Source organism: Ceratotherium simum, chromosome 5 (assembly GCF_057802395.1).
Source record: "Ceratotherium simum simum isolate JZ-2026a chromosome 5, ASM5780239v1, whole genome shotgun sequence".
Lineage (NCBI taxonomy): Eukaryota > Metazoa > Chordata > Mammalia > Perissodactyla > Rhinocerotidae > Ceratotherium > Ceratotherium simum.
In genome coordinates, this window is record NC_141904.1 from 56,915,909 (window position 1) to 56,932,067 (window position 16,159).

The following is a 16,159-nucleotide window of genomic DNA, read 5'->3' on the forward strand; positions in this document are numbered from 1 at the left end:
TCTAGTTTATACAAACAAGTCAATGATTCCAAATGTCAGTACTGTAACTCTTAGCAGTCCCAAATGTATTTCTATTCACACAGATCTCTGTGGCTGAGAAGTAGGGCCTTGGAGAGAACGTTGGGGGTGGGAGTAGGGAGGAAGTCTGGGGTAGAATATCCATTCAGGAACCTGAGTATCTACCTTTTGCACATAAGAAATTTGGTCACAACCACTTACCCACTGGCTCCAAGGTTCCAATCAGTCCTGCACTTCCTGTAACACAGGGAGGGTGTTCAATATCCTCCCCTAGATCTGGAGTTGGGTTTAGCTCCCTTGGACAGAACCACTAGGACTTCAAAATATACTGCAAAGGAATTGATGGGTGAGAGACCTCTATAACACAGCACATAAGGGTGAAAGATCTGTGCTAGCGAGCATTAAATTCACAGAACTATGAATTTCATGTACAAGAGCACTTCAGCTTACTCATCTGTACCCTATAATGGACTGCTTCCCATTCCTATTCACATAGGACAATTCAAATTATTTTAGATTATCTGAATTTAGGTCAGTGAAATTCTAATTATCCAAATATCCCCTGGTAGAACTATATTGTGGATGCAGTCTCTGGTTGTTGTGGATAAGAAACCACAATCAAGTGTCCCTTATCTCTTTTATATTCTTTTCTTCCATATAGAAAAGTTTTCCGTAATTTTTCCTCTAAAGGGAAATTACAGTAAGTTATGGTAAATGGTAGAAACCTTAAACAGCACAAAAACCATTTCTGGGGAAAAAATAAATTCCTAATTAAGAAGGAAAATCTTAATTAAACTAAATCATATTCTTAATCATTCTATCAAAACTAGTCATTTTTTTCATCTAACATATATGAAGTATGATCTTCCCATTATACTAAGATTCTATTCACAGCTCAGTTATCCTATAAGGAGGCAGTGAACATAAAGTTAAGATCTTAGATGTTGGTGTGAGATAGACCAAAGCCTAAAAGCCCAGCTCTGTCACTTACCAGCTGTGTGAACTTGGGCAAGCTGCTGCTTCTCTCTACATTTATTTTTTATCTGTAAAATGAGAAAAAGTCTAGCGCCTACCCCAAATGATTGAGGCAACCACTAAATAAGATAACGTACACAAAGCTCTAAGCACAATGCCTCACACACAGTAAGCCCACAACAAGTGTCTACCGGTAGCAGTAGCAGTAATAATAGAAACTGCAGCAACAGTAGAAGTCCAGATTGTTCCCCAAACTCTATTTCATCCAGCTCCACTTTTTGACAAACACTAAAACCCCACTGGTAGAAATTTCTAGTGCTCCCTCGTATCTGACTCTCCTCCCCTTTCTGCAAAGAAGAGAGGACTACACCTCCCATTCCCTTGCAATTGTGTCACTTCCAGTCCAAGGAATTGAGCAGTCAAGGTGCCATCTCCAGGCACTCTCTTCCTCTGCTGTAGCAACTCTTGAAGCCATGTGCCAAAATGCAGAACGCCTGGATCCTGAGTCACTGCTTGGAGGAGAGCTGCCCTGGAGAGTCACTTGACCTACTTCATACTTCAGGCAAATGAGAAATAATCTCTGATGTGTTAAACCACTGATATTTAAAGTTTGTTGATTACTGCAGCAGGATCTACCTTATCCTGACCAAGGGGTACTCACATACCCCTAAAAGGGATCCTGACACACTTCCAAGGGGGGAAGAAGGGGCGCTTCAATTTTTAAAAATAACTTGCTTTTTGTCAATCTTTATATTTTCACTTTGTAATCCTATTTCACATTGCAAACAGACTTTTCAAACTCTCCATGCTTTTTCCTCCTTTCACATTTTAACTTAAAAAAGAAAATAATTAGGGGCCAGCCTGGTGCTGTAGTCGTTAAGTTCACATACTGTGCTTTGGCGGCCCAGGGTTTGTGGGTTCAGACCCTGGGTGCGGACCTACACAACACTCATCAAGCCATGCTGTGGTGGTGTCCCACATACAAAATAGAGGAAGATGGGCACAGATGTTAGCTCAGGGACAATCTTCCTCACTAAAACAACAACAACAAAAAGAAAATAATAAAAGAAAATAATTACATTTTACTTATGTTTAATATACAGATTAATACTAGGCTTTCACTGAGTCATATGTCACATAGTCATATGTCACCCCCAGTACCCATAGTAGCCTGTGATCATAGTAGGTTCCAGAACAAGGAAGCGGTAATAGGAGCACCCTCAAGTATTCACTTGCTTCTGGCTTCTGGCAACATGGGTCAGCTAAGGGGAATTATGGGTATTATCTAGTTTAATCAGAACTAACCCTAATGAAATAGACAAAGGGTTTAAATTGTTTTTACTAAGAGCAAAAAGGTTTTGTGTGTCATTAAAATTTACCTCAATATATTATTTATTTTACTTTGTCTCTTCCATATTTAATTCTTTGTGAATATCATAGAAGACACATCATATATTGGCACAGTAGCACATGGTGCCATTTATAAATAAACATACATGAATAATTGGGGGTGTGTACTCAAAAAAAATTTAATGATAGAAGCATAAGATAAAAGTAATGTTGGAGCTGACAGTTTAAAGAATGGCTTTCTTGTCACTACTAGCGTCATTCCTAAACTGCTTTAACCATTTTCCAAACAACTGAAAAAGGAAGAAAACCTGTACAGAACTGGGGAAATGCACACAGCAGTAACAGGTTCAACAAGGACTTCGTGAACCAGCAGTCAGAAAAAAACAGAAATGATAGTGAAGAGCACTAATTTGATTTAGCAACGAAGAACAAAGCTTTCTGTTCCAAGTAAAAATCACATTTCCACATCTGAAAACCAGCAAAGGCTCTGTCAGATAATCCAAGGGATAAGGCGATTGCTTTCCACACACAGAAGGAGAACGAACAGCAGTTTCTCATACAGATCAGAAATGCTTCTACTGGCGCTTAGACTCCAAAGGTGTGGTAGCCAGGGAAACAGATAGGAGGGTCAGCAGATGACCCTAAGAGAGGCAGAGAGAGCTTCATTAGGCCAACATCAAGACCAATTATTCAACTAGTTCAGCCAAGTTAGAATTATCTCAAATTTCTACAGGAAGTTAAATGATATCCGGCAAATTTTTTCAGCCAAATGGCACAGCATCCTCTACTCCCCATCTCTTAGCACTTATCTTGCTACTAATAAGAGGCGAAGCTGGGATTTAAACCCAGGCATGTCTGACTCCAAAGCCCTTATATAACAGCAGCATAAAAATGAGCCTTCCAGAATAGGTAGGATTTGAAAACGGAGACTGGCTGGGACTAAAAGGGAAGAGGCAGGGAGAGGGAGTACTGAGGCCACTAGTGAAAGGGAACAGGAAAAGCAAAGGAATGGAGGTGGGAAACCCTGAGTACGTACAGGAATTACCAAGTGGTAGTGCAGGTAGCATAGGAGATGTGGAAGGAGGTGGTATGAGATAAGCCTGGAAAGGCTGGCTCAGGCCTTCCAGTACAAGGTGCTATAGGCTCAGCCAAAGAGGTAGACTTCATTCTGGAGGCAATGAGCAATTACTGAGGGCTTTAAAACAGGGGAATGGCATAACTGCAGGTAGACACTGAGAAAACTAATCTTGCTATCACATCGAACATGGATCAAAGAAGAAGAAGGTGCCTTGCACATAATAGATGCTTAATTAATATTGAATGGATAAAGGCAGAAAGACCAGGTTAAAATTTATTGTGTTTCTCTAACATGATATCAAACCCATTCCACCCAATCCCATTTAATATGGTTCAGTCTGCTATTTAGAGAATAAACTCCACTCATTCTAGAAGAAAATAATGCTGCTGGTGCTTCAAAAAAAAAAAAAAAATATCAGGGGCCAGCCTGGTGGTGCAAGCAGTTAAGGGCGCACGCTCCGCTGCAGCAGCCTGGGGTTCGCCGGGTCGGATCCTGGGCCCACACCGACGCACCGCTTGGCCAGCCATGCTGTGGCGGCGTCCCATATAAAGTGGAGGAAGATGGGTACCGATGTTAGCCCAGGGCCAGTCTTCCTCAGCAAAAAAAAAGAGGAGGATTGGCAGATGTTAGCACAAGGCTGATCTTCCTCACACACACACAAAAAATCAATCCACTAGTCAAATGTGGCCCTCTAAATGTTGCTGTTAAAGTGTCTACTCTTGCAAAAATTAACATTTTCCTCTTCTATTCAGAGGGAAGTATAGCTGAGCTGCTGTTCTGACAGCTGAAAAAGAAAACAAAATTAACCAAGTACAAAAGTTAGACAATGAGGTGTGATCCCTGTCTTCTGCAACAGTATGAAAAGGTTATAGGAAAATAAGGAGATCACAAGCTGTAACCTCATATTTCCTATGCCCTCTTGTAGTCTCCAAGTCAAACACATACTAAGCCATAGCTTTCTTGATGATGCCAAACTTTCTTCTGCACAGGTCGTGGTACCATCTGCAAAGCATCAACCACTCAGTGAGTAACCAAGGCTAAAAAACACTGAGATGAGTCATAACCTACCTGATTTTCTTCATGAGAAACCCTCATCTGCTCCTTGAGGACAGACATCCGGGCTGCCTCTTCTTTCCTCAAGACTCTCTCCTTCTTGAGCTCAGGACTCCAGAAGGTCTTGATACTGTTCATGGAAGATCCCAACTTGCTGTCCTTGATGTCTAGCTCTTTCCTGAGGAGGTCATTCTCTCTCTGAAGTTCTTTGAGCTGGGCTTGAAGGTCTAACATTGTGCTGTCCCTTACCTGCCTCAACATGGAGGGGACCTGGTGGTGGTGATGATGGGACGAACTGGTCAGACCGCCATGTTGATCCGTGTATGAAAGGACATCTGTGTGGGAAAGTCCAGCAGAAGCAATATTGGGACTACTCCCCATGGCTGTGACTCTGCCTCCATATACAGCTCGATTTGTGGCCCTTCCCAGAGTCATGGTGCCCTTTGGGTAAGTTGTCGAAGCCACCCCCTCATGATCACTCAGATACATGGGTCCAGACGTGGCATAGGCTGCATTAAGGGACTGGATATTCTCCATGGACAGAGTCTTGCCTGTTCCTCCACCTCCCCCACTACTTGTTCTTCGGTGGCCCAAACGAGGAGACCTTGGCAAACGAGGAGATCTGGAAGGGCTACCTTCCAGATTGGTGATTGTTCTTGCACTTCCATACATTTTTCTTCTATTATGAGGTGCTACTAAAGAGAAAAAATGCTGTACTAAGTTGGAGCTTAAGCCAGTATTTCCACCGTTGGCCAGAATTTTCACAGCATTCTTTTCACAGTCTGTACCAGAAAATGACTTCAATCAGAGATCTGAAAAATAAGAAAAAATATAATTAAAAACAAACTTCTTTAGAACCTTGACTATAACTGCATTATATTCTTTAAAATATACAGATAGATGATAGATCAATGATATAATGATAAATGAACGACAGATAGATAGATAGAAAGATAGATAGATAGATAGACAGACAGATAGATAGAGATAGTCACACTCATGTTCATTTAAAAAGAAAAGTGACTCTAACTTTACTTACTACATGTGAACATTTTGTAAATTTCCCGCACCCTGCTCCCAAGCAAGGTCAAAAGTTCTCAGAGCAAAAAAGCAGCTCTTTTTTCCTTAGGAAAATGAAGCTCTGCATTTTGGTTTCTGCTAAGTGACAGTTGGGACCTCCAGAAAATTCACCATAGAATTCCTCATGAGAGAGACCTTAGCTATAAAATACACCAACTCAGGGGCATGACCCCCACACACAAGTGGCTTGACAATGACTCTGAGAAGCTGTTGCTTCCTAGGATGTCAAATAATAGTCAAGTCTGTTGTTACCTCCCCATCCTGTACCCATCACAGACATCAGTAATCCATCACAGTCCTCTTTTCCACCAAGTTCAGAACTCTTATCAACACAACCATCTAGATGGTTTACCACCAATCAACTGGCATTGACACATGACTTGGAATCTACTGGCCATCTTGGAGCTAGAAGAAAAAGAAGTGACTCAATCAATGAAACTCCTATACATATAGCCAGATCCAAAATGCTATCACCAGAGAAAACGGCAGTCTTGTCTCTTTCCCCTTTCACACACATCTTTCAGGCTGGCGTTTTGGTACTTCTTTTCCATTTCGGTTGACCTAGATATTCATATTAATCACTCCACATCTATACAGAAATGGCACAGGGGAACAGTACACCATGTTAGAGCTCTCCTGCTTCCATAACCCCTAGAGAAAAGTAGTAGAAGCTCCCTGTCATGGCTACTCAAGTAGTTTGGTGCAGATTTTATGTAGCCAGGGCTACTGGGTTGTGATTATCCCTTCAGTGTTAAGACTCAAATGGCCTTAATGGGGTTCATCATGGCTTCTTGCTCTTCCTCTTAGGGTATGTTGAGTGTACATCCTTTTTCTTCTGTTTTTAGACACTAAGACCACAGATTTTGGAGAAGGGCAAACCAAGGTTCAAATCTCCACTCTAATACTGACTACCAGAGTGATCTTAGGCAAATTATTTACTTGCTTTGAGCTTCCGTTCTCCAATTGATAAAATGTAGGTAATACCACCTAACTCATAGTATTATGAGAAATAAGACAATGCTTTTAAAACATCCAGTTTGGTGCCTAGCACAGAATAGTCAATAAATAGTTTTTGTTGGTAGTGTCAATGAGATAAGTACATTAATAGCATTATACGGGGCATCTTTTATTTTTACCTACCTCTCATTCATTCTCTGCATGCCCCCTACCCCCACCCCACTTTCTGGGAATGCTCTATTTTCCTTAGAGAAATTGTTCCCAACTCTGTACTCATAGCTCATTAGGTTTAGATAAGGTTGACTCCTTCTGCTCCATCCTAGAAGGTGCCAGTGGTGAGAACACGACCCGGGCCTGGCCAATCATCATATTCCAACCCCCAGACATGATGGCTGGTTTAGGGATGAGCGTGTGACCCACACTGGTCCAGGAAGACTCCATACCATGACTTTAGCTGGAACAATTGGGCAAGATAAACTCTTTTTCAGCTAGAATCACTTGCTTTCAAGATAGAGCTTCTGAGTACCACCATGTAGAAAGGCCTTCCCTGAGAAAGAAGCTAATGCACAGGAAAGCAGAGCCAAACTTCAAAAAGTGTGAAATCAAACCAGGCAACATTACTTGGATCCAACGGTCATTGAAGCTACATCTATCCCCAGGCTATTTTTAGTTACATATGCCAGGGAGACTGACTGCATTAATGCTCCCAATTCTTTACCTCTTCTTGCATATGTATCCTTGGCAGATCCCTTGGTCAATCCCAATCTGACCCTGGATTCAGTCATGTGACTTGCTTTGGCCAATAAGGTGATAGCAAATGTGAAGCAAGCAGAGGTCTGAAATAGCACTTTTGTGTTTACTCTCTTGTGCGCTTTCCTCTGCCATAGCAATTAGAACATGCCCAGTCTAGCTTGCTAGAAGATGAGAAACATAAAATACAGTCAAGGTGTCCTAGCCAATAGCAAACCAACCCCAAGGCATTTGAGCAGGCCCAGCCAAGATCAGCAGAGCTGCCTAGCCAACCATCAGCTGATCACAGATGCATGAGCAAGTCCAGCTGAGATCCAACGAGCCCCAAACATTCACGGACTAAATAAATACTTCTTAGTATGTCACTGATGTTTTGTGGTTGGTTGTTTTGCAGCATTACTGGGGCAACAAATAACTGATACATTTGCCCATAATTTTCCTTTTCTGCTACATTCAGTTCCAGTTGGGGGATCTGTCATTTATACCCTAAAGAGCCCTCAAATACAGTATGAAGAAATATTTTCCATAAAGGCTTTTCCTTTCCCTAGAAAGTTCCTACAAAGAATTATAGACCTGTCTCTAACTAAGGAACTTAGTTTCAAATGATTATGTTGCTTAGAACTTAATTTTGTTTTATTGGAAAATATACAAAAATAATTTTGTATCTAAGATTTTTGCATAAAAAAAGGTGAATCAACATTTCCAACAATACGAATTCAGTTACATAAATGATGAGACAGACAGTGAAATAACGTGACTGTTACAGGTACATGAATATTTCATGAGATAGAAAGATGTTCATGACATACTAGTAGTGGGGGTCGGGGGGTGGGGAACAGACTACAAAACATTTTTATGGTTTACTCACACTTTTGTAAAACTCACATACATACACACTAACTTACAGAGAAGACCAGAATGACACATATCAAAACATTAACAGTGGTGGGATTCCAAGTGGTTTTCATTTTCTTCCCTTTGTTTATTTGCATGTTCTAAATTTTCTATAATAAAGATCTTTTCTATTATCTTTTTACTCTATATTTCATTTATTTCTGCTCTGATCTTTGTTATTTTTTTCCTTCTACTAACTTTGGGCTTAGTTTGTTCTTCTTTTCCTAGTTTCTTGAGGTGTAAAATTAGGTTGCTTACTTGAGACCTTTCTTTTTTCTTAATGTAGGTGTTTATTGCTATCAACTTAATAAAATACTTTTCTTTTCCTTCTATAATTCCAACAGTTAAGTGAATTTGTTATCTTTGCTGTGCTTAGAATCGAGGAATCTCAGTCCTACTCAGGTCACTACTTACAGAGTTGTCTTCCTAGAAGAAGTGATGAAATCTAATTTATCCTCCCTGTCTGCTCCTCTTGTGTCTAAAGGCAGATATTGCTTAGGTCTTCAGCTAGGTTTGAGGTCCTAATCCAAATGCAATAAAATTCACAGCCAGGCAGATTTAATCTTCAGTGATTTTACCAGCCCAGCTGGCCACGGTTTGGGAGAATTCCAACAACCAACAAACAAAAAGTGGATTTGCTCCTTTTGGAAACACACATACATGCAACACACACATAACATATGACACACATAGACATATTAATTTGTTTGAAATAATGTTTCTGTATTTAAAGAGCAATACATGTTGACAATGGCCCTTGGGTTCTCTAGGTTTAGTATCAGTTTTATGCTAGTGTTATAGAATGGATTGAGAAGCTTTCCATTTTTTGTTATCTTCTAGAACAATTCGCATAACATGAGACTTCCCTAGTTCTGAAACATTTGGTAGAATACACCCATAAAACTGAATGGGTTTATTTATTGATTATCCTTTCATTTTTTACTATGTTTACCGATCTATTCAGGTTTGCTACCTATTTTGTGTCAGTGATCATAAAAGTGTTTCTTCAGAAAAAGTCCATTCCATCTACATTTTCAGTCTCATTGGTATTGCTTTGTATAACTTTTCCTTAAAATTTTTTAAATCACCTCCAGTTATATCCCCATCTCATTCCTAACATTGTTTATACTTTTCCGTTTCTCTTAATGACAATATGAAAAATGTTTGTCTATTTCTTTAGTGTTTTCAAGATAACAGCTCTTGGTTTTACTGATATATTTTACTACATTCTGTCTTCCATTTTTGTGTGTGTGTGTGTGTGAGGAAGATCAGCCCTGAGCTAACATCCATGCCAATCCTCCTCTTTTTGCTGAGGAAGCCTGCCCCTGGGCTAACATCTGTGCCCATCTTCCTCCACTTTATATGGGATGCCACCACAGCATGGCCTGACAAGTGGTGCATCGGTGTGCACCCGGATCCGAACCCCAGGCCGCCAGCAGCAGAGCGCGCGTACTTAACCACTACGCCACGGGGCCGGCCCCTGTCTTCCATTTTATCAGTATCACTTTACCCTTAATAATAATTTGTACTTCCTTTGTGTTTAGTTATTTTTGCCTTTTTGAATTAAATGTTCATTTATCTTCAATCATATTATCTGATGAGTGCATGTAAGATTATACACATTGGTTGCATACTCTAAGATTGTATGTATAGAACTCTTGTCATTTGTAAATAGCTTGCTGTTTTTATTTTGAAATTTTTTCTATCCCAGGAATTATTCAGAAAAATTTAAATGTCAAGGTGAATAGAAGTTTTTGGCTAAAACTTTGTAGTTCTAATTTTATGGCACAGGGATCATAGAATATAACACATATGTCTTCTAATTTTGAAATTTGTCAAGACTTTCTAATTGGCCTAATAAATGATCATCTTTCTTAATTGTTAAAACAACTAATAGATGATTGTAGAAGATTTTTAAAATACAGATATCTGTACAGAAGAAAATGAAAACACTCTCAATTCTGTCACTCATAGACAACCTGTTGACAAGTTAATGTTGTTGCTTCCAATTCCTTTTAAGCATGTGTCTGTGTGTGTATACATATAATTTTATATGTATATATTTTAGACAAAATTAGTATTATATTCTGTATAAAGCCTTGTACTCTCCTTTTTCCTGGGTGGTTTTATACTTATCAACTCCTTTTTCTACTTAACATTAATGCCATAAAATATTTTTATACACTATGACTTTTTAATGGCCACCATGAGTCTCCAAAGATGGCCACCAAAATTCCTCCCCTTCCTGTACACATTTGTCTCCCATTCCATCAAAAAATGGATTCTAGGGGCCAGCCTGGTGGTATAGTGCTTAAGTTTGGCACACTCCACTTTGGCGGCCCGGGTTTGCAGGTTCAGATCCCAGGTGCAGACCTGCACCACTCATCACACCATACTGTGGCAGCGACCCACATACAAAATAGGGGAAGACTGGCACAGATGGTAGCTCAGGGCCAATCTCCCTCAAGCAAAAAGAGGAGGATTGGCAACAGGGTTAGCTCAGGGCCAATCTTCCTCACAAAAAAAAAAAAAAAGGAAATGGATTCTATATCCCTTCTACTTGAATCTGGGCTGGCCTTTTGACTGCTTTGACCAGAATATGCTGCAGAAGTGACGCTGCTCCAGCTCTGGGCCTAGCCATAAAGAGCTGTAGCAGCTTCTGTTTTTGTTCTCTTAAAACCCAGGGATGTAAGGTCCAAGCTATCCTACTGGAAAGAGAAGCCACACAGAAAGACCCTAGAAGATGAGACACCACATGGAAAGAGAGGCCATGAGAAGGAGAACCAAAGTATCCCAGCCAACAGCCAGCACCAACATACCAGACTGGTGAGATAAGCCATCTTGTACCTTCCAGCCCAGCCCAGCTGCCGTCTGAAATTAGCTGCATAAGTGACAGCCAACACTATGTGTAGCAGAAAGACTGCCCAATCAACCCACAGAGTGATGGGAAATAATAAAGTATTGTTCAAAGTCTCCTGAGTTTGGGGTTTTTTGGTGGCTGTTGTTACAGAGCAAAAGAACTAAAACAGTCACTTAATGTTTCATTTAATGGTTACCTAATCGTTTATTCAACCAATCACCTAGTATGGGAAACTTAGGTTATTTCTTTTTAAAATGGAAATATCATAATTAATATTCTGATTGATAAAGCTTTGTATACATCTCTTATTACTTCCCTGGGATAAAGTTCTAGAAGTAGAGTTACAAGATGGAAATTTAAAGGCTCTTGATACCCACTATTAAAATTCCCTCCCCCAGAAATGTTGAAACAGTTTACACTCACACCCTTACCCTTGGCTATTTTTCCTCCAGAGCCTCTACTCTTAACTCTCAACATATCCTGGAAGCCACCATCTTCTCTTGAGGCTACTAAAAACCCCTGAATTACCCAATTCAGGATCACAGCCCTTCCTATTCAATAAACACACCTTAAGAAGTATTTATTAAGTACCAATATTGTCCTATACCAGCTCTGCTTTAGGCCAGTACTCATTCAACAGTTTGGAAAATTTTCAGACAAACAAGGCTAACAGGGTTTTGATTTTACACCAAGATGTATCAGAGACTTTAGGACACTAATGTGTATTGTAACTGTTCCAAAACTCAGTATATAAATTATTTCCCCAAATTTATTTGACAAGAGAACCCTTTTTCCTTCAGAATACCTGAAAACATTTCACTGAACATTTGGATTTATTCAAGTAATAAATATTTTTTAAGCATTAGCTTAATTCCCAGTGCCGGATGCTGAGGATACAGTAGTAGTTGAGACAGACACAGGTGTGTCTGTGGGAAGTTTCCCCACTAGAATAGACTTTCTCAGTTGTCTTCATCTCAGATCTAACATGGTTGGAGGGGAAGATGGTTAGAGAAACGAGGCACTGCTTTAAGGGCAGGGACATGAATTTGACCCAAAAGAATCAGACTTGACCTGTAAGAGGGAAATACAGAAGATCAAAGTAATGACTGGTTGGAGTTTTGACCCTACTAGGTCAAGAAATAAATATAATTCTGTATTTATTTTTCAAATACTCAATAAAGAAGCCAGAGTGTCAAAAGGAACACAAGTCAGTCAGCGGCAGTCCGTGTGTCTAAGAAGTGAGGAAATAGGCTGATACTGCTTACTTCAAGATCACAGCAGACAAGAGGTATTATGTACAATTCCACAGAACTTATCAAAGCAAACAGGAACTTCAGAGAACATCGAAATGGTAACAGAATAATTTCTTCACCATTATACATCAGCTTCTTAACAGTAAATTTTATTTAGCAACGTAGGCCCAACACTTTATTTGGGAATTAGTCTCTTCCACCAAGTTTACAAAGAGCAGGGATGGATTCCTGGAACAAATTCACCCTCAAAGCTGCAGCATATAGAGTGATGTCGACTTCACAGATGAGGTAAAGGCCCAGTTGACAAGGTAAGCCAAAGGCGAGTTCCCATGGCTGTCATGTCCTCCTAAGTCTCGTGATTCCTACTTGTTCTACTGAGTCATTCACAACCCTCCCCCCACCCCAGCTGTGTTTAAGTCTCCTGATATATTTTTAGGTACTTGTTTTGACACTCAGGCTTTTTTTGGTTGTCATCTCCTAATTCTCATCTATCCTGACTTTTTTTTTTTAGTTCTATAAAATGAATCCCTGAGAAAGAGCAAAAAGATCAACTTTATTCAGCAATCAATAATGCAATAATGTCTTCTATTTCCCATTACTGACTTTAAGAAAACCATGTCTAAGCTTTTCCATCCACCTATAAATGCATTATAGGAAGCAAGGTAGCAGTTAAGATCTTATTGTTTTAAAGACAAAAAATAATAAGTGTTGGAGAGGATGTGGAGAAAAGGGAACTCATACATTGCTGGTGGGAATGCAAACTGGTAGAGACACTATGGAAAACAGTATGGAGGTTTCTCAAAAAATTAAAAATAGAAATACCAAATGATCCAGCTATCCCACTACTGGGTATTTATCCAAAGAACATGAAATCAACAATTCAAAGAGATTTATGCATCCCTACATTCATCGCAGCATTATTCACAATAGCCAAGTCGTGGAAGCAATCCAAGTGCCCATCAACTGACGAATGGATAAAGAAGATGTGGTATGTACACATAATGGAATATTACTCAGCCATAAAAAAAGACAAAATCGTGCCATTTGCAACAACATGGATGGACCTTGAGGGCGTTATGCTAAGCGAAATAAGCCAGACAGAAAAAGACAAACACCATATTGATTTCACTCATCTGTGGAAGATAAACAAACATGTGGATAAGGAGAACAGATTAGTGGTTACCAGAGGGGAAGGCGGTGGAGAGGAGGAAGAAAGGGGTAAAGGGGCACATATGTATGGTGACAGATAAAAACTAGACTATTGGTGGTGAGCATGATGCAGTCTATACAGAAACTGATATATAATAATGTACACCTGGAATTACACAATGATATAAGCCAATAACACCTCAATAAAATAATTAAATAAAAAAAGATCTGATTGTTTTAAATATATGAAGCCAAGACAGGCTCAATCATTGAGCTTTCTTGTAAACTCTTAAAAACATCTGATTTCTTATATATTTGTGATGTACAATCCTGAGAAGGATAAATTATTAATTAGATCAAATGGTGCACAGAAAAAGACAAATGTTGCTGAACATGACTCCAAAGAAATTAATTGCACAACATCTTTCACTTTAAAAGCACCTCATGAATAAAATTCAAAGTCCAAGGTTAAGTTCCATTTAAGGCTCAAACACAAAATAAACTCAAAAATGGTTTTATGAACCTATAAGAATACTTTCTCTAATTGCATATGGAATCATAAATAAAATATACACTCATCACTCACTCTCTTAAAAGGTTTAAGGGCTCTTGAACTGTAAGCTCAGGGGGGAAGAATGTGGGGATAGCCTTGATTCCTGTCTACCTCAAGTATCTCAGACTATCATGGTCTGGAATGGTCTATTTTAAGACAAAAGCACTTCCTGCTATCTGCTCTAAATTAGGTTAAGTTTATTTCCACAGATCTCAGCCTCAGCCCGTCACCTGAGCCCTGCTGACAGACTGTGTGAGCTGAGATCATCATATCTCCCAAGATTTAACCCAACTTTAAATATCCTTTTTTTTTTTATCGGCATCCCTAACTTTTTAAAAACTTTGTGACACAGACTACAGTTAATTCCAAAAACACTTCTAGAGGAAGACATGGTGTAGAACAGCTCTCAAGCAAGAAGTAGCTACCCAGGAGCCAGATGCCACCTGCAGATGTGTTGTACGTGGCTAGCATAGAGTTCTTTAGAATTTTGATCTAGTTGTCAATATAGAGAGATACGGACATTTCACATTAAAATCTAGATTCTGGCTTCTCCTGAAAAATCTAAAAATCTGACAATGTCAAGCCCACTTCTCTACATGGCAACAACTGGTTAGAGCCAACCAACAGCTGCTCCTTCAAGAGAGGGCATGCACCCTCTGGTTTACCACAGGCCACTCCACTCTCTATTACCTTATATTCAGTCTGATTCCCTCTTTTCATGCTTGCCCCTATAGGCATTTAAATTTTACTACTTCTGCCCATATAAAAGATCTTAAATAAGAATTCATTCTCCTTTACTACCCACTTCAAGTTCATTGCCAAATTCTATCAATTTTACCTCCAAAAGGAGGTTTCCTCATCTACTATCACCACCCTATTGCATCCACACGACTTGCTTAAGCTATCTCACACACTCCTAAAGCATCTCCCCTTTTCTAATCCTCCTCCACTCTATTTCTCACACATCAGCCAAGCTATTTCAAGGTACAATTCTGGTCACAAAATATCTCCCCTTACCCAGTTAAAACCCTTCAAAGCTACCAAGCACTCTTTGGTCAAAAACCAAAATCCTTCCCCTGGCCAGAGGCCCTACAGCATCTGGCCACTGCCAACAGTTCTAGCTTTCTCTCTTGCTGCTCTCTTCACTGACTCTACCTTGGTCTTCTTTCTGTTGCTCAAATGCATCTAGTCCCTTCCTATCTCAGAGCCTTCACACAATGCTGTTCTCTTTGCAGGGCTAATTCCTATTCATCGTTCAGATCACAGCATCCAATAGCATACCCTCTACAAGGTCTATCCCATCTAAATCAGGTCTCTCAGCTATGTTCTCTCAAAGTATAATGCTTTTTCTCATGGTATGAAAGACATGGTATTTTTTTAATAAGAGAAACTGATTTTATCTGCCCGGCAAGGGTCATCTAAGTGGCTCTCTTATTTAGGCTAAATAGAGTGACCAGGCAGACTGGGTCCTCTAGTTAAAGTGTAAGAAAATCTTTTGTAACCCAATCAAGGTTGCCCCTCCTCAGATCCTTGGTTTGCAAAATAGGAAACCATGAAAGATAGGAATTGATATGCACAAAGGATTCTGGAGCCTTCAGGAAGGAAAGTCACTGACATCCTAGTCACGATGCCCAGGATTCAGAGTAAGTGAAATCTGTGGGAATAGAAACATGGTTGCAAACAAGACTGGAGTTCCCAGAAATAAAATAATTACTTCAAGATAAGAGGGAGTCCAGGCTGGTGATTGGGACTCAAGACAACTGACCCAGGAGCCACGGACAAATCCATATGGACAAGGCATGTGGGTGAGGTGGGACGCTCCTGGAGACATCGCCATGCTGTGTGGAGCTTGTGCAGCAGGGCATAATGCTGCGCACAGGGCTATAACCCATTTGGAGGTCCATGCGTCTTAGGCAGAGTTCCCTGCAAGCAGACACTGAGACAAGGATTTGGGTGCAGGTGGTTCATTTAGAAGGTAATCCCGGGCCGGCCCTGTGGCTTGGTGGTTAAGTGCGCGCGCTGCAATGCTGGCGGCCCGGGTTCGGATCCCGGGTGCGCATCGAGGCACCACTTCTCCGTCCATCCTGAGGCCGAGTCCCACATGCCGCAACTAGAAGGATGTGCAGCTATGACATACAACTATCTGCTGGGGCTTTGGGGGGAAAAATAAAATAAATAAAATCTTAAAA

At 40.2% G+C, this 16,159-nt stretch overlaps 1 protein-coding gene across 7 annotated transcripts in view; it reads right to left on the reverse strand.

The window, feature by feature from the left end:
- Positions 1-16,159, reverse strand: part of ERC2 (ELKS/RAB6-interacting/CAST family member 2) — a 907,827-nt gene that overhangs the window by 871,278 nt on the left and 20,390 nt on the right. For all 7 annotated transcript variants that reach the window (XR_015552235.1, XM_087431197.1, XM_087431195.1 and 4 more), the window contains exon 2: positions 4,490-5,286. Coding sequence is in view for 6 of the 7 variants with exons in the window: in XM_087431197.1 (XP_087287323.1) it covers positions 4,490-5,146 (657 nt within the window). In the remaining variant the exon portion in view is untranslated. The remainder of the gene's footprint in view (positions 1-4,489; positions 5,287-16,159) is intronic.